Consider the following 26,287-nt stretch of genomic DNA (forward strand, 5'->3'; position numbering starts at 1 on the left):
ATGACCCAAGGACTTATAAACATAAGCAATAATAATCGCAACTCACATTCCTGGTCAATGTCAGCCACCGTCAATAGGCGTTGGCGAACCATTAAAGACACTGCTACACCTTTAATATGAGAAAGAATCATTTTGGAGACTACTGGAATCAACTTCATCCCCAAATCTAAGACAGGACCTGCCCCACGTTCATTCTGTACTTGTTTGAGAATGCTCGGGAGAACGCTCAACAAGTCAAGTCAAGTCAAGTCAAAGAATTTATATAGCGCACTACATACCCATAGGGTCTCAAGGCGCTTAGGGAGGGGAGGAGGATTACTTGTCAAATATCCATGTTTTAAGTTGCTTTCTGAATGCTAGGTGGTTCTGGGTAAGGCGAAGGTAAGTGGGGAGAGAGTTCCATGTTTTAGCTGCCAGGTATGAGAAGGATCTGCCTCCCATGGTGGTCTTGTTGATGCGAGGTACAGTGGCGAGGGCTTGGTTGGAAGAACGTAGTTGGCGGGGGGGGGGGTGTAGAAGGACAGTTGTGAGTTAAGGCATTCTGGTCCGATGTCGTAGAGTGATTTGTGTGCGTGGGTTAGCAGTCGGAAAGTGATCCTCTTATTGACGGGTAGCCAGTGGAGGTCTTTCAGGTGACCAGAGATGTGTTCGTTACGCGGGATGTCTAATATGATCCTGGCTGAGGCGTTTTGGATTCGTTGGAGTTTCTTCTGGAGTTTAGCGGTAGTACCTGCGTAGAGGGTGTTTCCGTAGTCCAGTCGGCTCGTGACCAGAGCATGGGTGACTGTTTTTCTGGTTTCGGTGGGGATCCAGCGAAATGTTTTTTTGGGCATGCGAAGAATGTTGAAGCAGGATGAGGATACGGCGCTGACTTGTCTGTTCATTGAGAGTGAAGAATCCAGGATAACGCCTAGGTTCCGTGCGTGGTCTGTCGGGATGGGTGCTTTTCCAAGGGCTTCCGGCCACCAAGAGTCGTCCCATGCAGAGGGGGATGTACCTAAGATGAGGTGCCATAACAAAGTGTATACACTGAAGCAAACACCATCCCCCTGGTGTTGCAGTCAGCCCACTAGGAGAGCATACAGTAAGGATCCTATGTTTCTCAACAGGACAGGTGGGAGGGAAAACTGCGTCAGGCTGATAACATTTTCTGAGCAATCCAAAACGGAAAGTCCTCACAGTTCTGAGCACGTTTGCCCATCACTGAATTAATAATAATGAGGCTGATAACAAGACCCCCACCGTGACCACCCTGCACTAGTGGCGCAGCCCCAGGCAGAGCCACGAGAAAGGCACGAGCAACAAATTGGATCAGGCATCAATAAGGGAGAACCACCTGAGCATACAACAAACGAACTTCTGCCAAATAGGCTTTAAGATAATTTTGGTACGGTGTAAAACCAGCCTATACAGGCCAAGTGGCCCGTCAATACTTCAGGGGCCCATTCGAACAGTAGCAATAGGATGGGGTAGGGCACCATTAAACCAAATCTGGTGCTCCGAGGCCGTAAGAAGAACTTCAACAACTACATTTGGGTGATAAGATGCCGGAACAGTGGCAACAGTATAGGCATGAAAAGAATTAGCGTTCTTCTCCACAGCGGGAAATGTAACCCAGGAGTAAAAAACAACGAAACGGTACGGAGGATCTACCTCAACGACAAAAACAACCGGAGACCCCACATGGGAGACCCCATGCTGTAACAAATGTTGAGTAACCGCTTCAATGAGCCAGAATCGCAACCGGTTGAGCCATGAAGCCAAACAAAGAGATTCAAACGATAGCACTAAAATGGGTCAAAAGCCTTTTAAAATTCAAGGTTGAAAAACCTACAGCAATAGGTAGTCCCTATAAACTGAGGGGACAAACCCCGCCCACCATGCACGTCTCGGGAAATGGTGTGAGGGTCTTGTGGACAAGCACAAGTGCTATCCGGTGGTGCAGTGAATAAGTACCAGACCAAATGTTGGTGGTGCCATGTGTTTGGGGTTGGATGGGTCAACAGTGCAGGTTTTCTGTTCATGTTTTCGGGTCTAGTTACTTTATTATCCTATGTGCACTTTTCAGTTGATACAGCCATGCTTTTCTGCATCAACTCAATAAAATCAGAAAATCTGTTATTAAAAAATAATACTAGCAGTTTAAGGAAATTGCCAGTAAATGAGATGTCTGCAAATATTGAAGCCTTATCACAAAACACTGTAAATTCTGCAGTATAAACTAAACAAGTAAATCTTATCAGATGGACTTTTACAATAAAGGTCTATATATTGGGGAGAATGGTGGGCTGCTGAATGAATGAATGAATGAAGTGTGATTTATGACCGCGCAACTTAGCCCAGTGGGCATCAAGGCGCCTAGCTCAATATCTAGCTGAATCCACCAAGTGACAGGAGCTTACTGGTAGGCCTTAATGAAACACCAAGTTTTAAGGGCTTTCCTAAAGAGATCCAATGAGGGCTGAGATTTGATCTCCAAAGGAAGTGTGTTCCATAATTAGGGTGCCAGGATGGAAAAAGCCCTACTCCCCCATCTAACCTTCCTAGAATGAGGAACTACCAGTTGGTTCAGCTCTAGAGAGCGTAGACATCTGCTAGGGACATACCGGGTGAGCAGAGACCCAAGAGCATCGGAAGGGCCTGCCATGAGGGCACTGTAAGTAAGGCAGAGGAGTTTAAAGGACACTCTAGAAGTAATAGGGAGCCAATGGAGGCTCTTCCTTGCCATAGTAGCAGATGCAAGCCATGGCAGGGCCAACCCAAATCGCGCCGCGGCATTCTGCACAACCTGTAAAGGCTAAACCCAGAAGAGTCCAGGAAGTTGGATAAGTGAAAGTTCAAATGAGCTTCCAACATCTTAGCAGGAGCCGGCAGAAGGGATATTGGTCTGAAATTCTTAAGGAGACCAGGGTCCAAAGTGGGCTTTTTAAGAAGAGGCTTCACTATCGCCTTCTTCCATAACGTAGGAAAGGTGCCCTGTTCCATAGCTCCATTCATTATTTCCAGCAAGGGGGGTAAAATGATGTCCCTACATTCCTTTAGTACTTTCAAAGGTACAGGGTCCAAAGGAGAGGCTGATTTAGTTCTATCGAGCAGTCGATTAAGACCATCCAAGGAGAGCGCTGGGAAGTGGGTAAGGGTTCGGGTAGGATCACCAGTCCAAGATCCAAGATGCTTAATTGCAGAGGAAGCATTGTCATTCAGGATATTCCTCTGGGATTGTAGAGCAAAATAGATATCATCTATTTTTTTATAGAAGAAGTCCGAGATATTGTTGCATAACTCCTGTGAGCCTACCACGGGGTCAGGTGCCTGAAGAGAGCAGAGGGAGTCCAGGATCTTAAAGAGCTCTTTGGATGAAGTAAGAGAACTAGTCAGGTTGGTGAAATATTCCTGTTTCTCCTTGATAACTCTGCTTTTATATTCTCGCAGCAGACGCCTGTATACCTCCCGTTCTGTAGGATCCCAAGATTTGAGCCAGCCTCTTTCCTTCCTTCTACATTTTTGTCTGAGGAGCCTTAATGATTCCGAAAACCAGGGGGCTGTAGGTTTCTGTCGTGCCACATATCTGAGTGAGGTAGGGGCTAACTCATCAGCTGCTTTAGTGATAGAGTCGGCAAGTTCCTGTGCCGCCTCATCCACCGCCCTCTGGGATGAAATACTTGTGGTTTGGATATAGGGAGCCAGAGCCTCGTTGGAGAAATTTCCGAAGCTTCTTGTAAGACATTTATTAGTGGCAGCAGAATTAACCTCGATACGGGGAGATTCTAAGTCCAGAGGTACTGCTAGATGATCTGACCATACCAGCGGCAGAGGCACGCCAACTGTTAGTCTCAAATCATTGGAAAACACCCCGTCCGTATGACCGGCCCTATGAGTCGGGCAATGTACCATTTGGACGAAGTCACAAGCTTCCAATGCATTAACCAGAGTAGATGTGTCTTTAGCTTCCAGGTCATCTAAATGAAAATGCAAATCACCAAGAATGGTGAAGTGAGATCTCCCAAAGTAAGGCTCCAAGATTCTAAAGAGCTCAGGGCAAAAGTTGGTTCTCGGTCCTGGAGGTCTATATACAAAAATTCCAGTGAAGGAGATCGAAGAGGAACAGACAATACAGAAATATAAAGCCTCAAAGGGATCCGAAGGAACCGATAGAGACTTCACAGTACAGGAGAGTGTGGCCTTAAAGAGGATTGCCAATCCACCTCCTCTGCGTCGCACTCTATCCTGCGTATGAAGCGTATATCCTTCATGCTGCGTGTAGCTCTGCAATATCAGCCTCATGAGGATCCATCAGAGGCGGGTATTGTTAACAGTATAACCACAGATGTCCAATTAAAGAAGGTCATGGATGTAGAAAACAACTTTGAAGATAAAAAGCAGTCTAGCAAGACATTACCTCACCTAGATTAGCTTCCATTGTTTTGGCATGCTTAGCGAGTCTCTCTATGACAGTTGAGGGCTTTCCTCCACTATAGTCTCCTGCAGAAAAGAACAAAAGAAGTTCATTAGATGCTACACGTCTAAAATTCTTTTAAGCCCTAATAATAAGTTAGGGGAGAAATTCCTACATTTGCAGAACTTTTTGTTATTGAACATACTGGTATTATGAGTTTTGCACTTCATTTTCTAGAGGTAAGTATTGGCAGCTCAAGCCTGCTGATATTCCTGGGGAAATGCCTCTTATGTTGAATTTGTTTTTTTTTACTTACCAAATTCTGTATGTTATTACCCATTTACCAAGTGACTACTTGTGATTATAGCTCATGATGCAAGGCAGAATTGATTGGGCATCACATTTCAATTTTTTCTCAAGAAAAAACAACCCTTTATCTGTATTTGTGCCGCTTCCCACATATGCATATCATGGAAGGCTGGCTGTCTGGACATATCTAAAATACCTACCACCAGCAGTAACAAGACCACAATAGAGAAAATACTTGTTGTAACCCAATCCAGAAATCAAGAAAAAATCATGAATAATGAAGTTATCCTTTATTTGGCCAAACGCAAAATACACAATTTCTGTTCAGTTCAACAATCTCCTTTCAGAATCAGGATCCAGACAGTAATCATGGTCCTTCACATGCATCCCTTCTGCAGGCAATCTGAAGGGTGCCAGAATCTTGCCCACATGCTATCTCATCCAAGTTATTTCTTATATTCAACCTCCATCTTCTGACCCAAAATTCTAAACTGCATCTTCGGAGACTGTATTCTTTAGCAATCAGATAACAGTCATAAATAAAGTCTTGACATCAGTGTTTTCAGCGAACTGCAACATTCTTTATCAATGGGGGGATCTCTCACCTTTATGCCTAAACATAGGCTTTTAAATCTTGCATTGGAATACAAGTGCCTTACCTAAATATCTGACCTACCACAAATACCCCTGTGTGTAGACATATATGGTCGCACAGACGGATTAAAATATAACACCAAATGGTGGTCTCTATAGGGATGCCAGCGGCTAGGACCAAGCAAGTATCCATCTAGGAATTTCACAGAACTCTTAATCCCTAGATTTTTATATTATATCCCTGAGGGGTTCACAATAAGACAATTAACATTTATGGAATCAAATAGCAAGATGTCACCTCATGCTTAGTATTTAGCATCACAGACAGGAGAAATGTGGGTCCATACTCCGGATCCCAACATCTTTGCACTTTTGCTGCTTAATTACCAATGGCTGACTTTGACTCCGACATGACTTCCTCACATCAATGATGGTAAACTTCTAGAAAATTGAATGGATCGAGCCTGAGATTTGGAAAGAGCTAAAGTGAGGAAGCTATGTAAAGGACTATTCATCAGAAAAGGAATTTATTTTCAACTATACCAACCAACACTCGAATACCAAAGAAGTTGTGCTCAAAGAACGTGAAAATAGACAATCAAGAAAACCCTTGTTTGCACCACTGTCTTATACACACCTAATGATAGACTAAATCCTAATTCCTAAATACAGCTTGTCTAGGAGAATGACGATGGCTCGATTACAGTTCGGGCTGGACTGTTCCCATTGGTCACAGGGTCAAGACTTATTTGCAGATGGCTGGGTTCAAACTGGAATGGCGGGCAAAAAAACAATAAATTTAGGCCCAGATCTCTGCACTGTGGTGAATGTATGACATTGTTCTGCATTCTGTCCATCAATTGTTGTTTTTCCATTTGTCACCCTGAGTCGGACGGGTATGCCCAGACGTGGGTCCGGTGCTCTCCATGCCACTGAAGTCAAGCTATCCTGGCTGCTGAGGGGTGAAACCCCGAAACAGGCCCTAGCATGCTTGTTTCCAGTCCAGGGAGGACCTGGCCTGGCAGTTCGGGCTGGACTGTTCCCATTGGGCACTGAGTCAAGATTGATTTGCATATGGCTGGGTTGAAACTGGAATGGCATGGTGAGCAAAAAAACGACAGATTTAGGCCCAGATCTCTGCACTGCGGTGAATGTATGACATTGTTCTGCATTCTGTCCATCAATAGTTTTTGCAGATGTCACCCCGAGTGGGACTGATATGCCTAGACGTGGGTCCTAGGCTCTCCATGCCACTGGAGTCAAGCTATCCTTTCACCCCGAATGAGACTGATATGCACAAACGTGGGTCCCTTGCTCTCCATCAAGCTATCCTGACTGAAAAGGGGTGAAACCCCGAACCCGGTCCTAGGATGCTTGTTTCTAGTCCTCGGAGGACCTGCCTGGCAGTTCGGGCTGGACTGTCCCCTTTGGCACAGGGTCAAGACTTATTTGCATATGGCTGGGTTCAAACTGGAATGGTATGGTGAGCAAGAAAACGATGGGTTTAGGACCAGGGGCGACATGCATCAAGGTATTTAGGAGTCACAAACGGTGCGAATCGGTAAATTCGGCCGTTTGCGATTCCTAAATATCTTTTTTGTATGCATCAAACATTTTTGGTAAAATCTCTATTTTTTGCGAATTCCAAAAATGCGATTGCTTTTAAGGAATCGCAAATTTGCGATTCCTTTAAAGCAATGTATGATTGCTTTTGAAATTGCGAATTCGCAATGAGGGGGTGCAAATTACCACAAGGATGAACCTCGTGGTAATTTGCGAAAAAGTTTTGAAATGCACAAAATTGCATTTTAAACACTGTAATGTTACAGACACACATGTCCTTAGGACATGTGTGTGTGTAACATGCACTTAAAAATGCATTTCAGTTGTGAAGGGGGGGTAATTTGGACCCCCCCCTGCACCCATGGAATGCATTAACATTTTGCGAATCGCTAATAGAAATTCGCAAAATGTCAATGCCTTCCCATTGATTCCTATGGGCCTTTTGGCCATAGGAATCAATGGGAATTGCGAAATCGCAATTTAGAATTCGCATAATCCTTGCGATTCGGTAAAAATTGCGATTTTCACCGAATCGCAAAAATTATGCGAATTAATTGATGCATCCCATTTTGCGATTCCTTACTTGCGATTCCCTAAAAATCGCAAATAAGGAATCGCAAAACCTTACAATGATGCATGTCGCCCCAGATCTCTGTACTGGAGTGAATGTATGGCTTTGTTCTGCATTCTGTCCATCGATTGTTGTTTTTGAATTTGTTGATGTTTGGATTGTCCTCTTGTCCCACTCCACCTCTTCCAGTTTGATTAAGCAACTCTGCTGAGTGTTGGCTGGGACAGGAATCCTGTGATACTTTTTGAACCAGTATACATTATGTGTTACTCAGCAAAACCCTTGTGTGGCGATGATCATGGTGCCATTTATGCCCATAACAGTCAAGAGCTTACTCACAAACAGCATCTTGAAGGGGGGCGTGGCCTGACGCCGATGGAGACAGCTCCCGCCGGTGATGCCCTCTCTGGCACCATCCTGCCTGCTATAGAGGAGCCCGAGCAAGGTGACCGGCCCTGGGGGTGTCGGAACCAAGGAGGCGTCAGGGGCACTCACCGCAGGAGTTTGATAGCCCTCCCCCGGAGCCATAGAGCTGACGGACTGGTGAGGCCGCAGGCTGCACAAAATGGCAGCCGCTCGGCATTAACGACTCCTGGTGAGAAGCGGAGCAGACGGAGCTGTGTGCATGATTGAGGATCGCCTTGCACTGCCGCCTCTGATACAAGAAGAGTGGCACCGGCGGAGGTGGGGGCCGGGACTAACGCTGGTAAGGAGGTGGCGCGGGGAGAAAATACAGCAGACCCCTGGACCTGGCCTGTACCTACACACGAGAGAGGAGGCCATACAGGGAGTCCAGAGAACGGAGGCCGACGCAGGGACTTGGAGCCCCAACGCGGCCGGTGCGACCTGAGACACGCGATGACCAGGGCCCCTCTCCCATGGTGGCGGGGCAGTGAGGAAGAATGGCGGCCGCGTAGGGCAGGCAGAGTGGAGACAGCGCTGCGGAGGTGAAGGTACAGGCCCAGCTGAGGATAACAGCAGGGCACAGGGACGGAGCGACTGGAGCCTCTGGGGAGGTCTCCGGAGTTGGGCGAGGCTGCGGACTGCATGAAATGGCGGCCGCGCGGCAATAACGGCTCCTGGATAGAAGCGGTGCAGACGGAGCTGTGTGGCTGACTATTGGCCGCCTTGCATTGCCGCCTCAACCAAAAGAAGAGTGACACCGGTGGAGGCAGGGGCCGGGACTAAAACAAGTATGGAGGTGGCGCGGCGAGAAAATAAAGCAGGCCCGGGACTTGGCGCGTAACTGCACCCGATTGAGGCGGCCGGCCTTCTGGCCATACAGGGGGCCCAGAGGACGGAGGCCGCGCAGAGACTCTGATCTCCAACGTGGCCGGTGCGGCCAGAAACAAGCGACGACCCGCGGGGCAGTGCGGTGGAATGGCGGCAGCGTAGGGTCGGCAAAGTGGAGACAGTGGTGCAGAGGTGAAGCTACAGGCCCCAGCAGCGGATAAAGCAGGACACACGGAGGGAGCGGTTAGACCCCCTGAGGGGGTCTCAGGTGTTGAGGCGAACTAGGGTGCACGAAGGTCAGCGCGGAGGGCAGAAGATGCGCCAGGCAGGCGGGGAGATTCGCAATACGTCCCCACAGGTAGTAGCGCTGCCTCAACGAACATCAGAGAGTCTGGGGCAGAGATAGGGATTCAGATAGGGCAGCTGATCAGGGACCCACTGAACCAGTAGTGGAATGGAGGTAGCGGCTGGAAACCCAAGGTTAGAGTGAGAGAGGCACGGCCTGGCGGTGAAGGACCTAAAGGCAGCAGGCGCAGAGGTGGAGGTTAGGTTCGGGATGGCCAGTGCAGTGGATAAGGAGCCTTCAGGCAGAGGGCCTAACAAACAAATATAATACAGCAAGCCAGGGCTGAGCGGTGAGCTGGCTTTCGCTCCCTCTATAGGGGTATTGAACAGGGCAGCGACTGGTCCCACAGGTCGTTCGACGCATTGGGACGGTGAGTGCCAACATCAAAGGAAACATGAGGCAGACCACCAAGAGAGCAGCAGGATGGGCCCAGCGAGGAGAATGGGAACTCCAGTGCACGCACAGGGTCCAGGAAGGAAGGGGCTGCAACCCAGGAGGAGCTCTCACTCCATGATATCTTGCAGGCCATAGAGAGATCGAGTATGGCAGTGGAGACAAAGATAGACACAATCCGGGAAGACCTGGGCCTTCTACGGGCTGACCATAGGAAGTTGCGAAGCGGGTGACGGTCACGGAAGGAGAGGTAGAAGGCCTGAAGTCACCGGTAGCTGTGACGACACGCAAAGTAACGGACATAGAAAAGAGAGTCCTGATCCTAGAACAGGGCGCTGAGGATGCGGAAAACAGGGTTCGCCGCAACAACATCAGGGTCACGGGCCTTCCCAAAAAAGTTGAAGGGAACGACATGGTGACATACCTCAAACTCTGGCTGCGCACAGCAGTAGCAGAGGAGGGGTTGTCAGCATTTTTTGCCTTGGAAAGAACACACAGAGTTCCGGCCCGAGCCGGCAACCTGGCAGGCCGCCGAGACCGGTGGTGGCCCGCCTCCTATTCTACAAGGACAGAGACCATGTGCTGGGTCAGGCGCGCCTCAAAGGGCTCCTTAAGGTGGACAACAGTATTGTGCGGATCTTCCCAGGTTTTTCTCGGGAGGTGCAACAGCAAAGAGCATCCTTCACCGCGGCCAAAAGGAAACTGGGCTTGATGGGGGCGTCCTACTCTATGGTTTTCCCAGCTAAGCTTCGCATAGTGCGCCCTTGGGGCACTTTGTTCTTCACCACCCGCAGGAGGCCTGGGACTGGATTGAGGAGCAGGACCCCCGTGGACCGCAGAATAAGGGTAAAAACCCAGCTGAAAAGAGCCAGACGCGCTCTCCGGATAGAGGGACATCCTCAAAGAACCACCCGACGACGAAAGAGGCGAACCGGGCCAGAGCCAGTGCAATTGCAGGGGTGGTATCGCTGAGTGCGGCGGATACCCGGGATCCGCTATTGCACTCCGGGGAAGATCAGAGGGACTCAGACTCTGAAACTAGCTCAAGCTCGGTGGGGGATGCTAGCCAGACCCTGCCGCATGTCACCCCCAGATCGGCGGACGACTTGATGTGAAGCGGGGCATGCAAGCAAGTATTGACAGGGCTATGTTGAGGGGAAGGAGGGCATGCTGTCTGTATAGCCCTATACATTGGTAGGAGGGTCCCGAGATAATTACCTGCGGCATTTCTGCTGGTGAGGGTCCGGGGGCGAAGAGGACGGCAGTCCTCCAGGCGGACATTGGCCTAGCCACCACTTCCGAACTTTGGACTACGACTGATAAGGCACTAGTTTGCTAGGTTTGGATAGGGGAGAGGTTCTCACTTGTCCTGGGGGGAGGGAGTTGGGATGTTTATTTAGTTTTCTTATTAACAGGGGGGGGGCGCTGCTGTCGACGGGGGTAAGGGCTATGGAATGACATACCGCATGGGATTTCTACGAGGCACACATAGTGGATCTGGGTGTCGGGAAGGACGGGGCGGAACACAAGCACTCATGCAGCCGACGTGGGCCACATATAATATAATGTCATGGAATGTTAGGGGCATGCACTCCATGAGCAAAAGGTATAAAATATTCTCTCAGTTGAATGGGCGAGGAGTGCACATAGCGATGCTCCAAGAGACCCACACATTGGACACAGAGGGGGCAGCACTGTGCAGGCGCTGGAGAGGAAAAGCATTGTACACATCATATTCAGAATTTGCCCGAGGAGGAATGATCTGGGTGCGGGCGGGGGTCGCCTTCCAACCTACTGAGCCTAAAATTGATCCTTGATGCTTGTATCTGGAAAACTTAATGGGCAGGATATCACCCTGGTAAACGTGTATGGCCCAAATGTGGATCATATTCGATTTCTAGAGCAGCTGTCGGGTATCCTGGCACCGTACATGACTGGAACGGTTTTAATAGGGGGAGATTTCAATTGTACAGCAGACCTCGAAATTGATAGATCGAACCCGCCACTTCGAGACTCTCCTGTGCATACAGTGGCTCGATCCTTCTGAGACTGGCAAACTCACTGGGGGCTAGTGGATGTATGGCGCAGCACGCACCCGACTGACAGGGACTACTCGCACCTATCCCATACTCACGATTTGCATGTACGCCTAAACACTTTTTTAAGTACACCGGACCTATATACACAACTTGGGGTGCGGAGTACCTGACCAGAATGGTCTCGGACTATAGCCCACTAATGATTAGGTTCAAAGGAGGAACACTATAGCAGCCCATCCCAACATGGCTCCTCAAGCCAGAGTCCCTGGAGGACCAGGTATTCCAACATGAGACAAGGGAACATATCATATAATATTTCGCTGACAATGCGGCCTCCACAAACTCTAGAGTCATGGAATGAGAGGCCTTTAAGGCCGTAGTCAGAGGACGGTGTATGGCAACTTCTATTGGGGTTCGTAGGATGCTAACAGTGGACATAAAGAGAGCAGAGGGGGCACTCAAGGACTTGGAGCGTAGACAGCCGGAACACCCGAAATTGTGGCGGGAACTACTGGAGGCCAAGGAAGAAGTAGCGGTGCAGGAAGAGCGTCTATGCTGCTTTGACTACCAGAAGTACATGGATAGGACGCATGCTGAGCGAGACAAAGCAGTGAGACAGTTGGCATGGCTTGCCAACCCGTCCAAGCGGGGCAATAATATATTGACAATTCATGATGAGGTAGGACGACCCTTACATAGACAAGTAGAGATTAATAACCGTTTTCGTGAATACTATGCCCAAATGAATGAAAGCACTGGCAACCGTGAAATGGAAACAATTACAGACTACTTCACACCAAAGAGGCGGGGGAGGCAGAGGCACTGGGAGCTGCCATAACAGAAATGGGGATCAGGGGGACGGTCAAAGCTATGGCACGAGGGAAAACCCCTGGAACCAACGGCCTGCCCCAGGAATTCTATGCCACATATCTTACAGAGCTAGTGCCCAGATTGGTGGAACTATACGCAGAAACATGGGAAGGCGGGAGTTTACCACAGACAACGCGGGAGGCGGTAATAAGTCCCCTGCTCAAGCCCGACAAGATCCCAACAGAGTGCACAGCATACCGACCGCTGTCGATGCTAAATTTAGATTTTAAAATCCTAAGTAAGATATTAGCCACCAGACTGCTACCACTTATGACCTCCTTGGTCCACGAGGACCAAGCAAGATTCATCCCTGGCAGAAATATAACCCTTAACATCAGGCATCTCTTCGCAGTGCTACACCGGTGCACGGAGGAAGCTCCGGAGGGGACGATTTTTGCTATCGGTATTGAGAAAGCATTCAATAGTCTAGAATGGGACTTTCTATAAGCGGTGCTCACACGTATGGGGCTGGGGCAGGGGTTTGTCCAGTGGGTTAAAATATTATATAAAGACCAGGTAGCGAGGGTCCGCACGGGCCGCACCATTTCCTCCACGCAATACCAGTTAGAGAGGGGCACTAGACAGGGGTGCCCCCTCACCCCCTATTATTCGCTCTAGCAATAGAGCCACTTGCGTGCGTGCTACGCTCAGGGACGCCATATGAGGGTATCAGATTAGCTGAGCAGACACACCACATTGCATTATATGCAGATGATCTCCTGTTATTCCTAAAAGACACTGGCGTGGCCTTAGGGGGCGGGCGGCACACGATGGATGAGTTCAGAACACTCTCTGGATTACGTGTTAACTGGCAGAAGTCACAACTCTTTCCGGCGAAATGAGATACTCCGCCTCCCATGGGCTTGGGAGACCTACAGTGGGTGCTGCGTTGTTTTAAATACCTAGGGGTGAAAGTATACCATGACCTCTCTGATGTTCAGGAGGGGAATATAGGGGGGGCTCTGCAGTCACTAAAAGGTTGTATGGCTTTCGGGGGAATGCTGCCCCTATCAGTAGCGGGGCGAATTTCCCTACTGAGAATGATAGCCCTGCCCCGATTGCTGTATTTCTTCACCACCCTGGCGGTGTGGATACCCAGTGCGTTGTTTCGCTCGCTCTACTCCCTTATTGCAACTTTTATATGGGGGCCCAGCAGACACAGAGTGGCCTTAGCTACGTTGAGAAGGGCACAGGTGGAGGGAGGATTGGCGGTGCCGGATATGGAGAATTATTACCTGGCAGGACAACTCCAATGCTTTATGTAATGGGTGGCGGGTAGTCTAGATCCAGATGGGAGGAAGCCCCCCTTCACTCCGAATAGGGAGGATGTCATGAGCACATTAATGGGCACCATTAAGCAGCAACAGATAGGCTCTTCAGAGCATAAAGTGATAAGGAATTGCTGGGCCAGGTGTCTTCACAAGAACAAGACCAAGCGTCCTTACTCCCCAGAGATGTGGGTGGCGTTACTAGAGGTGCTCCCACATGGGGGCCAATGGAGAGGATTGGGGGAATGGGCACAAGCGGGAGTCAATAAAATTGGGGACCTATATGGTGATGGGGAACTGCTTACGTTCGCGAACTTCCAGGCAAACTGGGACATTCCGCAGGGACACTTTTTACTATATGGGGCAGTTACTGGGGCCATGCGCAGGCACTGGGGACAGGGGACAAACGAAACACTCATGCACACCACATGTGAATACATAAGCCTAGCGGGAGGCGTCATTAAGGTGGTATCGTGCCTCTATCGAGCCAATCGGCGGGACTCCACGGGACCGTTGGAGGGACTGAAGGACAAATGGGAGGTGGACCTTGGAGACAAGGATTGGAAAAATGCGCTCCTCCGAGCCACCAAGGTCCCGTAATGCACGATTCCAAATAATTTGTTTTTACACCCTACATAGAGCATACATTACACCTGACAGAATTAATCGCTATTTCCATCGTGAGGACGCAAGTTGCCCTCGCTGTCAGGAGACAGGAGCTAGTTACATTCACATGATGTGGAGCTGCCCACAGCTAGAAGAGTACTGGCAAGACGTGGTTAGGGAGACAGCGTGCGTCACAGAGAAGGAGATCCCATGCACCCCAAGGCATGTGCTGCTCAACCTGTTCCCCCACTCCGCTAAGACCAAGGTTACGGCAAGGTTTCAAGATCTAGCATATATTTTAGCAAAACAAGAAATAACAAACAAATGGAAGGCCCCTGCGCGTCCGAGGGTGGTCAACTGGATGCGGGAACTGGATAAATGGGCGGTCTGCGAACATAGAATACTGCTTCGGAATGCACAACGAGGCATAGGTAGACTGGAGAGAGCGCAGGCTTGGGGGGCATTAGTAGACAATCTGAAGAATGTAGACCAGGAGCCTACTCCCAGCACACCTCAGGCCGGGTCTCGACTGGCCAGCCCTAATAGCCAGGAGCGGGAGAGGAGGGAGTGGGTGCCATGCGTGAACAATAGCACCCTAACATCCACAGATCTGAAGGGGAGCATGAATTGGGCCTAAGGCTGAGCCCATGGAAAGTGAGACCCAGACCACATGTGCAGCGAGAGACATAGTGGCAGATTAGCCGACAGCAGCGGGGGCTGGGGGGGCAGTTGGGGGGGAACTGTTAGATTTTTGTATTAGTTGGCAGCCACCTACTACTAGAGCAGTATAATAAGGCAGAAGTCGCACGGCAAGAAGAGGTATGGACTAGTAACTAGCTGAGCAGATAGGGCCAATACTCTGAACTGTTAACTAGAAATGATTATCCCCCAGATTCATCATTGTCATGTTTTGCGAGTCCTTAATAGGGATTATTAAGGAATCGCTAATAAAGACTCGCAAAACGGGATTCATGTAGAAATCGCAATATTTATTGCGATTTCTACAGCTTCCTTATTTGCGATTCGCTAATTGCTAATCGCAAATAAGGAATGACTCCCCATTCCTTCCTATGGGCCTGAAGGCCCATAGGAAGGAATGGGGAGTCATTCCTTATTTGCGATTAGCAAATAGCGATTCGCAAATAAGGATGCGATTTCAAGGGTGCCAGGGTGTCCAATGGACACCCTGTAGCACCCCTGAAATGGTAATTTACACAGGTGTTGCGCACACACATGTCTAAAGGACATGTGTGTGTGTAACATACAACTTAGAAAAATGCACTGAAGTGCATTTTTCTAAGTTTTCGCTATTTACCACGTAGTTACACAGCACTTCGCGGTAAATAGCGGCCCCAGATTACGAATTCGCAATTTTAAAATGGTTCATGAATTGCATTTAAGGAATCTCAAATTGAGATACCTTAAATGCAATTATTCGCAATTTAGCTATTTTTAGAATTGCGATTTTTGCATTTGGGATGATGAATCCCAAATGCCAAAATAGCGCTCGCAAAGGGCCAGATTCTCAGAATCTGGCCCTTTGCGAGCCGATTTCGACTTCATGAATCTGGCTGAAAGACTAGAAATTGAAATGAATTGAAGATGTACCGCTAATACAGAAATGGCAATAAAATATGTTTAAAAAATAAAAATAAAAAAACAGCATCTTAAACATTCCTCCTGAATGGCAGTTTCTGACTTGTTCTGCAGTAGCCACCTGGAAATTAATGTGTACAGTGCTTTCCACCCTATTCACTGCCCTTATTAACTTGCTCTTTTGCATCACTGTAGTGTCTGATCCCAAACAAGAGTGTGATGATGGGCTGAAGGAACAGGTATGCTTATTCCTAAGGAGTACAGAGTCATGCTGCCTTGCAGCACACAGGATGGAGGTCAGCTTACAACAGCATTTCCTCTTCATTTCACAACATTTAGCCCATTTTAGAATCATACCATTCCTAGAACCACTATGAAACATTCCCTAATGGAACACTAAAACTACAAACCCCAATAAGCATTGACTACATAGTGCGGACAGTATGCTCAGATCGGAATTTACAGATTCTGCTGTTCACTATGGTTGGTGTCGGCAGGTGGTCGACTGAGCCACATGGTCCCTGTGTTACAAAGCTGTGGGCATTTTCAGGTGAAGTAGCGGATGGCCATTTGATATTGGCATTTTGTTCCACACATATCCTAATTGTCTTATTCAAGCATGTGGCCAATGTGAGATGCTTTTCCAGTGTAGAACGCCTAATGTGCTGAGGTACTCAGGAAGTGCAACCTTTGGAAGGGAGGTCCACTGTCGGTCTTAAAAGAGTCCAGCAAACTGAAGGCGCTGAAGATTTTCTACACTTTGGGAATACGTGTTCAAAGGCAGTTGATTCTCCAAGATTGGGCATATAAAGGGAAAATGTATTGTTCTCACTCAAGGACACTCTAGTGGACCAAACAGTGAGTAAATACTGTTGGTGTCAAGCCAACGGAGGTGCGGAATGGCCCAGTTCCCTTATCACAGAGGTAGGACTCTAGGAGAACAATACCTTCGTTTGTACGCAGTGAGCAGTTGGTGTTGCTCTGAACATGAAGTTACTTGGTCAAAGTCCTTCTCTGCAAGCACTCGTAAAGTCTAGCACTGCCTGGGACATCCAGATGCAGGATGTGACATCAACCCACACTACCCAAAGGTCTTCCTCTCTGTCAGCAATCTCTGACAGCAATCTCTGTGTGGCCTGACAGGGCGTTATGGGTCCTGCTCCTCTCTGACTGCTCATCTGTTTCAACCTTTATAGAGCATTGCTCCCTTTGCTCTTCTCTTATCTCAGTCTGGATGAACACTGATACCATCTGATCTTCATGTGTGTTTAAGTGCTCATATGACCTGGTTAGTGGGAGCATAGTGTCCAGCATCATTTTGGGCTCCCTGAGTATCTGCCTGTTCAGGACTGCGGATCTTCACCCTTGAATGAGTTATGATCTTGCTCACTTATTGGCATTGTCTTCTGTGCATGCACTCATACGTTCTCTCAGCCTAGCATGGAATCCGCTAATGGATTGCCTTCTTTCTGTTGGGATAGACTCATTCTGATTTACCGAACATCAGGATCATCCGAAGCTACCCCCGCCCGGTTATAATTATGATCCCCCCTGGTGTTGGAGAGATTCTGGAAGCGCATTAAAATCTTCTCGATGGTGTAATGTTGCAGTAATGTCTCTTCCCCTTCCCGCCAATCTCTTTGCCGTGTTCTAATCTAGGACCCTGATCAATACTGTGACCTTATGCCCCTATACGGCTATAATCCATTCATACCCCTATAATGGCATACACGATCAGAGCCATATTTCAGCCACATTTCTGAAACTCGCCTCTGCAGCTCATTACAGTAGATGACACAGCAGAAGCCAGTATCTTAGATTCCTAGATTACACTCCGAGTTCTTCAACAAGATAAAACCCAGCAACCTGGGAAAACCCCGCTTGCTATGTTTTGATTAATAATAGAACTCTAATGAGCACTGAAAGGACGATCACTTCCTAGTGACATCTTTATTGACGTCTTATGTCCAAAAACTTACATCAAACAAGGCACCTTTCGGGTATAAATATTACCAACGTTGCCTTAAGCAAGCGCGACATCGATGATAGCGATGGTGTGGTGAATACAGGAGAAGAACAGCTGTCCCTTGCAGAGCCCAGCAGATGCAAGCAGCCCACGGACGCTTCCCCTCCTCCTCCTTGACGCGCTGAGAGAGACACTGTCTTTTCTCCTGCAGAGAAAATCCAGCTCCGGCGTTTCCAGCCTACTCTTGCGAGTGACTGGGATATCGAGTCCTGGAAGGAGATATAAGACCTCCAACATTTTATTCCAGAGGTATGGTGTTGACTAAACCCTTAGAGAGAATTCTTGAAGCAAACCTTGGCAAAACCAACTTAACTTAAACTGCTACTTACTTACTCCCTCCCAAGTATTAGGCTTAGGTCAGGTACACTGGGGTAGGCGTAGTTAGAAGCACCAGTTGAGTACGTTAGCTAAATGTATATATGAATGTAGATATTTTATTCATTTTAACCATTGTATGGCTAAGAAACCATATCAATGCTTTTACAGTATTATTTCGCAATCCGCTTTTTACTGTACGCACTTTTTATAATGACTAGTCTTGCAATTGTGGCAATTCATTTCTCTTGCATGAGAAGAAAGACTGTTCAATAAATAATACCTTTTATTGAAAACGCCCGTCTCTCTATTCTCTGCATCTTGGTGAAAGTAATCTGCACAACTGACTGAGTAAATGTTTCACACGACTCTAGAGATTGACTTTTATTCTAAGGAGCAAAGTTGTCATGTTTATGCGGTTGTTGGAAAACTGAATCCCTTCTTGTCTGTACCAGGGAAGCTGATCACTTCCTATTCAGTCAAGAAAGTTTCCAGTGACCTCTGAGCAAGTTGGTACAAACCCAATTAAGTTTAGCATAGTCAGTGGAGACCTGGAAGACCGCACTTCTACGTCTATACTACTGTTTATGTTATTCCAATGCGCAGGGCCTATTGGGAAAATAGGAACTACACTACATGGCGCCCAACGTTTGGTAAGGCGACAAAACTAACGCAAGACGTTAGAGTAACTCAGTCGTGCATTTTTCACACAGACCCTTACTCCCGTAAATACTCCAATAGACGTCTGGAGTGGTTGAAAGGTTAAAATCTGCCCGAACTTAGTAGGAAGAGATTCCTATGTAAAGCTCTGGTTTATTCAACGTTGACGGATACAGTGTTTCAAAATATTGTGCACCTAATCTTTGTCTCCTTGGAGACCTGCTCTGCAAAACCTTTCTGACAATAAAATGTCAGACACTGAAAACGGAACTGTTGATGCCGCAGTAAATGCGACTCAGCAGGGTCCCGATGGTACAGGGACTACTGAACCGGGTGCGATAATCATCCCGGTCAACATAAGAAAAACTATAACGTCAAAACTTATAAAAAATGGACTGACCACACAAGTTGGCACAATCGTCTTCATGATAGAGGCACACGAATATCGGCAGACAGAGGTATTCTATTCATAATTCTTAAATGACACAATTCACCAAACAACTTGTCTTGGCCTAGCTAAGATTAAAGAAGTTAACAAACCGTCTATTCCAAAGCCAATACCTGATAATGCAACCACAGATATTGAAATAAACGTATCACAAATTTTACATCTAAACAGAACACATCCTAATTGGAAAAAGTGGTTAATCTGGCCTACTGACACAAATAACTGTCAAGATAGATTCCTGAATAAAACACAGGGGTTAACAATGACCAGAGCAGACCCCAGATACTCCCAGAGACAACATCCAGGGATAGTAACAACATAAAGTGTAGGGAAACTGTGACTCGAATGGCTAGAAACATCCACACTGGCAGAAATTAAGCTACACTTATCTTTACTTAAAGATGGTGCTGATTTGCGCGATTTCATTCTGGGACCACGCAAACAGCGTCAAAAACGTTTCATAGCGACCAGTATATATGCGGCTTACAACGAGGCTTGGAAAGTCACACAAATTGAAACAGCTGAAAAAATACGAGAAATTGATCGTATTAATTTGGAAAAATCACTTTCTGTAGTGGACAATAGGTTAATGACTCTGTCCTCCAGAATATATTCACTGGACAGTATTGTATCATCTGCCATAGATATAATAGACAAACACTTGCTAATGTTACAGCATGGCCAGGCACAATTGCGTTCTATTGTACAGTTAAGCTGGACGTTGCAAAATCTTCGTTCAGGCTATGTGCCTTGGCGTTTAATCAACACAAGGTCATTGTTTTCCATCTTTAACCTTACTGATAAACAAATCAGCTTGGCACAGAAAGGAACGGACTATACAATCCTGAGCATCGAAAAACTTGAGAGATTACCATTGACAATGTCAGAAAGTCCTGTCATTGAATGGATAATACACGGGATTATCACAATTCCGAAAACAACTTTCCGATTTAAAAATTGCCTTGAATACATACCGACTGGCCAGTATGAACTTTTGGGTAAAGGGTACATTAAGTCAGCATGGAAATTACCATACACACACCCATGCTATAGTGACAGCAACAAAAATGTATTTCTTAGTGGTGATAATTGCAAGCATTCACTAAGCGGTATACTTTTGTGCCAGGTTATTAATTTACACGGGGCCTGTGAAGGAACTTCAAACAACCTTTCATGCCACCAACATGTCACACCTGCAACGCAGATAGAGCCTTTCTTTAAGCGACTCTCGAACTGGAGTTACATTCTAATAACGGATCACAGCTGTTGTGGCCTTTTGCCAGGGAAAGCATATCTCGTACAAGTAACTTCCATGGTCAAATGCTGTATGCAAGCATTGTTTCCAAACAGCCCTGGAGACTCCGAGACTCCCATATGGCCTCGTTTGAATGTCTCTTCTATACGAATTGATACTTTAAGCATAATGAAGTCTGTGCTTTTTCAGACAACAGTGCCCATCACATCATCAAAAGAGACGTATGATCTCCAAGTTGCAAGGACGGCTTCGGAGATACATGACCTTTTAACAACAAATTGCCCCGTGCATTTCACAGAAATGCTTAGCCAAATTCTAAACATGTCAGATGCCGTAGGTATCCGAGGCATATTTAAGATGATTTTTACGGGACTGTTAACACCATTCAAAGCAATTCTAAGAATCACTCCTAATTTTGTCCATTCAGTCTTTGGCGGCATACCCCTGATTTTGGGACTTGTAACAGGCATTTTATTTTTGACCCTCCTGCTCCGATATGGCAAGCCAAAACACAGACATGACTCCGGCAGGGATGGAAGAAACGATCCTAGCAATACGCTACCGGGACCGAATAACTAGAGTCCTTGGATTGGCCAGGCTGAGAGATCTGAACATGACCTGGTTTCTTTCATTCAGACCTATATGGCAGACCTGCATCTTACCTGTGCTTCGATGTATGCTATGCGGAGAGAGAAGAATGCGTGTTGGACACCTGTCTTGCACTTCCATCAGCAGTACCAATGGATATCGATACTTTGCTAAGTCCTGTAACGGCTCACGCATTGTGTTGTCCCCAGCAGCTACCAATCCTGATGACGGCATTCGTTGAGACTCCTGTGCTACGACTAGGTGGTAACAGTGGAGCGAGAAATAAAAGCAACATCATCCAGGTACGACCCTCTGTGAGCATTGCTGATCCAGACTTTGATGATAGCAATCATTCTCACACCTGCCAAGTTACAGCGTTATCGAACTTGGTCGAACTGTCACCTGATTTTGTAGACCAATTTTTTGAGAGCCTGTCTGATATGATGTTCTCCCCTGAACAGAAACAATAACTTTTGAAAAGCATTCCGACACACAGCGTTCCCATGAACTCTGAATTCAGCCTTCAGTTTTGATCAACAAAAACTACTGAAAAGCATTGGAACTCTATTCCCCCGTTCACCAAGAATTTTTTTTTAAATTTAACACTTTTTCAAAATATTTACCTTTTTTCTGGCATGAAATTCTTCGCTTAAAGTAGACCTATTCATAAAGAACAGAACTTCTATTTTTAGGTAGATCTAGAGACATAATAACTTTACATCAGCCTCTAGCACATGTTACAGCAAATGCATTTATATGTGATGAAATTATCTCGCCCTTTTTTTCTGTATAAGGAGATATTTCATGTGTAATTTTTTCGCAAAATCGTTCACTGATTACATATGCTATAATTTTTGAATGATTTCTATGCTTAAAGACGTACAGTACCTATATTTTCATGTATTTCAAAATACACCATTTCAAATGCAAATATGTATTTTGGGGTGGGCAATGTTACACATGCATCTTATTGCTTTAGTTTTTAGTAATTTGATGGACATAAATTCGTGGAGTGGGTGTTGTGTTCTAATCTAGGACCCCGATCAATACTGTGACCTTATGCCCCTATACGGCTATAATCCATTCATACCCCTATAATGGCATACACGATCAGAGCCATATTTCAGCCACATTTCTGAAACTCGCCTCTGCAGCTCATTACAGTAGATGACACAGCAGAAGCCACTATCTTAGATTCCTAGATTACACTCCGAGTTCTTCACCAAGATAAAACCCAGCAACCTGGGAAAACCCCGCTTGCTATGTTTTGATTAGTAATAGAACTCTAATGAGCACTGAAAGGACGATCACTTCCTATGACATCTTTATTGACGTCTTATGTCCAAAAACCTACGTCAAACAAGGCACCTTTCAGGTATAAATATTACCAACATTGCCTTAAGCAAGCGCGACATCGATGATAGCGATGGTGTGGTGAATACAGGAGCAGAACAGCTGTCCCTTGCAGAGCCTAGCAGATGCAAGCAGCCCACGGACGCTGCCCCTCCTCCTCCTTGACGCGCTGAGAGAGACGCTGTCTTTTCTCCTGCCGAGAAAATCCAGCTCCGGCGTTTCCAGCCTACTCTTGAGAGTGACTGGGATATTGAGTCCTGGAAGGAGATACAAGACCTCCAACATTCTATTCCAGAGGTATGGTGTTGACTAAAACCTTAGAGAGAATTCTTGAAGCAAACCTTGGCAAAACCAACTTAACTTAAACTGCTACTTACTTACTCCCTCCCGAGTATTAGGCTTAGGTCAGGTACACTGGGGTAGGCGTAGTTAGAAGCACCAGTTGAGTACATTAGCTAAATGTATATATGAATGTAGATATTTTATTCATTTTAACCATTGTATGGCTAAGAAACCATATCAATGCTTTTACAGTATTATTTCTCAATCCTCATTTTTACTGTACGCACTTTTTATAACGACTAGTCTTGCAATTGTGACAATTCATTTCTCTTGCATGAGAAGAAAGACTGTTCAATAAATAATACCTTTTATTGAAAACGCCCGTCTCTCTATTCTCTGCATCTTGGTGAAAGTAATCTGCACAACTGACTGAGTAAAATAACTGTCTATTGTTTCACACAACTCTAGAGATTGACTCTTATTCTAAGGAGCAAAGTTGTCATGTTTATGCAGTTGTTGGAAAACTGAATCCCTTCTTGTCTGTACCAGGGAAGCTGATCACTTCCTATTCAGTCAAGAAAGTTTCCTGTGACCTCTGAGCTAGTTGGTACAAACCCAATTAAGTTTAGCATAGTCAGTGGAGACCTGGAAGACCGCACTTCTACGTCTATACTACTGTTTATGTTATTCCAATGAGCAGGGCCTATTGGGAAAATAGGAACTACACTACATCTTCAGCGGCTTTGAAGAAGTAGTGAGCAATCCACATCTGCCATCTGGGTGCCACCAGCTCACTGAAGAGCGGTTTTGGGTGTGTAGTGCTACTGGCACGAAGCACCTAGTAAGTCCATTGTCAACGCCGAGGTCTTGGGGCAGAACAAGAATGGGGCTGGGTTCTGGGACAGGTTCACATCCCTGAACACTCACTGGGGGATTAGCTGTGTTGTTCTGATTAGTTGTCACTTGTTGTCATTGGGACCATGGTGCACTTGAGCACATGCAGGCGTGCCAGGTGCTGCTATGCGTACAGAGATACTCACCACGAGAGCGGAGCACAGGAGCACTGCCTCCTCTTAAACAGATAAAAAACAAGAAACTTTTATTTTTACACACAGGCCTGTTTTCTTTAAAGAACACATGCTGCATTAAAACAAAGTTTCCATTTGTACTGGTACACAATTAAAAACTACCTCATTAATATTCATGAGGTAGGTCGAATTGAAACCCACTAAAATTTGGTATTTTGTGAACTGATCTATTAGCACATGTACTGGTTTGCACAATATCACAGTGGTCCCAAAAGTTGAGGAAATGGAGATATCTTATATGGTATGGGTGTGTGACCTCACAATGGAATACACTCACCACTCCAGTCTGGCTCGTTTGTCAAACCTTACCGCAACCTTCAGTAGCTGTGACTTTGAGCAGCCAGGTTTAAACTAAGAAACGAGTCTAAAGCATTTAAACAGCACCAAAACAATTGAATGAGAAAGAACCATGACTCTCAAGAAACTCCACACCAATTTATAAAAATAGACTATATTTGCATGAATGTATAGACACCAAAAGGAACAAGATCCATCAGAGGGTTCCAGAGATATAAATACTTGAAGAAACAATAAATGACAGCTTTTCACTCAACCGCAAACAAGCATGGTAGGTACCACGAATTTGACACTTAGAAACTTTTTTGACAAAACTTGTATCAAGGTTAAATGTGTTCACTTCAGGTAACTTTGAGCAACCAACTCTGGCAGGGAGCAGGTCAGGGGGACCAACCAGGTCGAGCAGGACAGCTAACTCAACAAAAATCAGTCTCTAGCCAGGTTCCAGCATCAATGGCAACTTGCCATTGGGTCCAATGGAGTTATCCTGATGCAAGGGATACTGGTTGATGATGATGCTCATGGATGCTGCAGTCAATGCTAGGTTTGACAGAGGTCATCCCATGGTCCACCAACATGAGGGCATCTTAGGCCACAGAGGTCAATATCCCTGAAACTCCAGATGGTGTCCTTCACTGAACCAATTGTCACTGGTCTACTGGTCTCTGGCTACAACAAAACCAGAGGTTCCCTTCTGCGATGTGAGCGAACAAACCGCACTCCGATGACATCCAGCATACTAAGGTGTAACTGCACAATATCCGGAATTGGTCTCCCAGGATGCCCTTTGGTGAGCTCCGTTGACCAGTAATCTTGACTACCAACTCACCAAGGCATGCTTCTCCAGCTTCCGTGGCCCTGTTGCTGTGCCAGAAAGTTAGCCAAGTGCCTCTTGGAGTTCACCACTTCTGTCTTGGGCTTAGGAGCAACTTTTCCATGAGCCATGCACCTCAAGCACAGTCCTCGCTTTGCTAGACCAAGGAGCAGCACGTGTAATGCAGTCTTTGATGCCGCCTCTCTTCCCAGAGAACAGCAGGGCAGTGCTTCTTTGGTCCTCTCTCCAGTACAGCTGTGATCTGAGGTCCATTGCCAGGAGTGCTATATTTATGCCCAGAGACTGACCTCACAGATGCAACAGTTCCTAGCCAATGAGCTACCATTCCCCTCTCGCCTGATGATGACTTCCTGTATTGTGTGGCAACTAGCTATCCCAGCGTGCACTATTCTGCTCACTCCCAAGCTGGCTGAAGCCTTCTCTCTGGGTATTGAGCTTGGTAGCCTACACTAGAGGTGTGGATACCTGAAGGCTACACATCCATGGGAAAACCGGTCAGGCAACTGTTTACCCCTCTCTGACCAGACGCCAACCTCTCTTGTGTGTGTTACCTATTTGCCCATCGAAGGCAGCTTCCCCTTTAAAGCTTGCCTTTTGGACTCACACCCTGTGTGACTTCCTGCCAGGGAGAGAGGACACCTCTTACAAATTGCAGGCCTCTATTGCTCCTGCTCATGGGAGTTGTTCATACTTCTCCCCAGTAGGGAAGAACGATGTCTAGTAGACAGCATTTGCGAATGGCCACTGGAAGACTTGGACAACCGAGTGGCAACTTTCTAAAAGTTGCATATAGTTATAAGTTACAATAAATTTGACTTGGGCATCAAGTCAGGTTTAACCCTCACAGTAGACTTTTGCTCTAGGGGGTTCCTAAAACAACAACCAAGCACCTTCCAGGACAAAAGCGGACACCTGAGGGAAAACACACAGCTTCCCAATAGTACATACCCAGCTACTCATGCTACCTTTGGTGGGCCTGGAAGTGAAGTCTTCCCACCTTTGTTTGCTTTGTATGACCCCAGCAGAATGACATAAAAGAAGGGTCGCCTCCTGACACCTTTCCAACAAAGTCCTGCAATACAGAGGTGCAGCCTGCACTCACATTCTTGACGAGCCACTGTGATTTAGGTGAAACCATCTGTGCCAGCTCCATGCGCTTCAGAGGCCTTCAAGACAGACCTACCACAAAAGCTCTACGATCTATAGCCGCAGTATGCTGCCACCAGACATGTGACTTACATAAGTGGGCTTCCTTCAGCTACCTACACAAATCACCCCAAACTTGCTGAATTGGTAACTGCTGATTGAAACACTGAAAATATACTCCAAATTCCTCCTTATATTTGAACTCACCAC

At 46.6% G+C, this 26,287-nt stretch overlaps 1 protein-coding gene across 9 annotated transcripts in view; it reads right to left on the reverse strand.

Moving 5' to 3' along the window:
- LOC147729834 (complement factor B-like) overlaps positions 1 to 26,287 on the reverse strand; it is an 877,333-nt gene that overhangs the window by 483,402 nt on the left and 367,644 nt on the right. For 7 of the 9 annotated variants that reach the window (XM_086954737.1, XM_086954730.1, XM_086954736.1 and 4 more), the window contains one exon: positions 4,405 to 4,482. The exons of the other annotated variants lie outside the window; for them this stretch is intronic. In XM_086954737.1, the coding sequence (XP_086810863.1) occupies positions 4,405 to 4,482 (78 nt within the window). The remainder of the gene's footprint in view (positions 1 to 4,404; positions 4,483 to 26,287) is intronic. 9 annotated transcript variants of the gene reach the window in all.

The sequence above is a fragment of the Lissotriton vulgaris genome, chromosome 2_1 (assembly GCF_964263255.1).
Source record: "Lissotriton vulgaris chromosome 2_1, aLisVul1.2, whole genome shotgun sequence".
NCBI classification, from domain to species: domain Eukaryota; kingdom Metazoa; phylum Chordata; class Amphibia; order Caudata; family Salamandridae; genus Lissotriton; species Lissotriton vulgaris.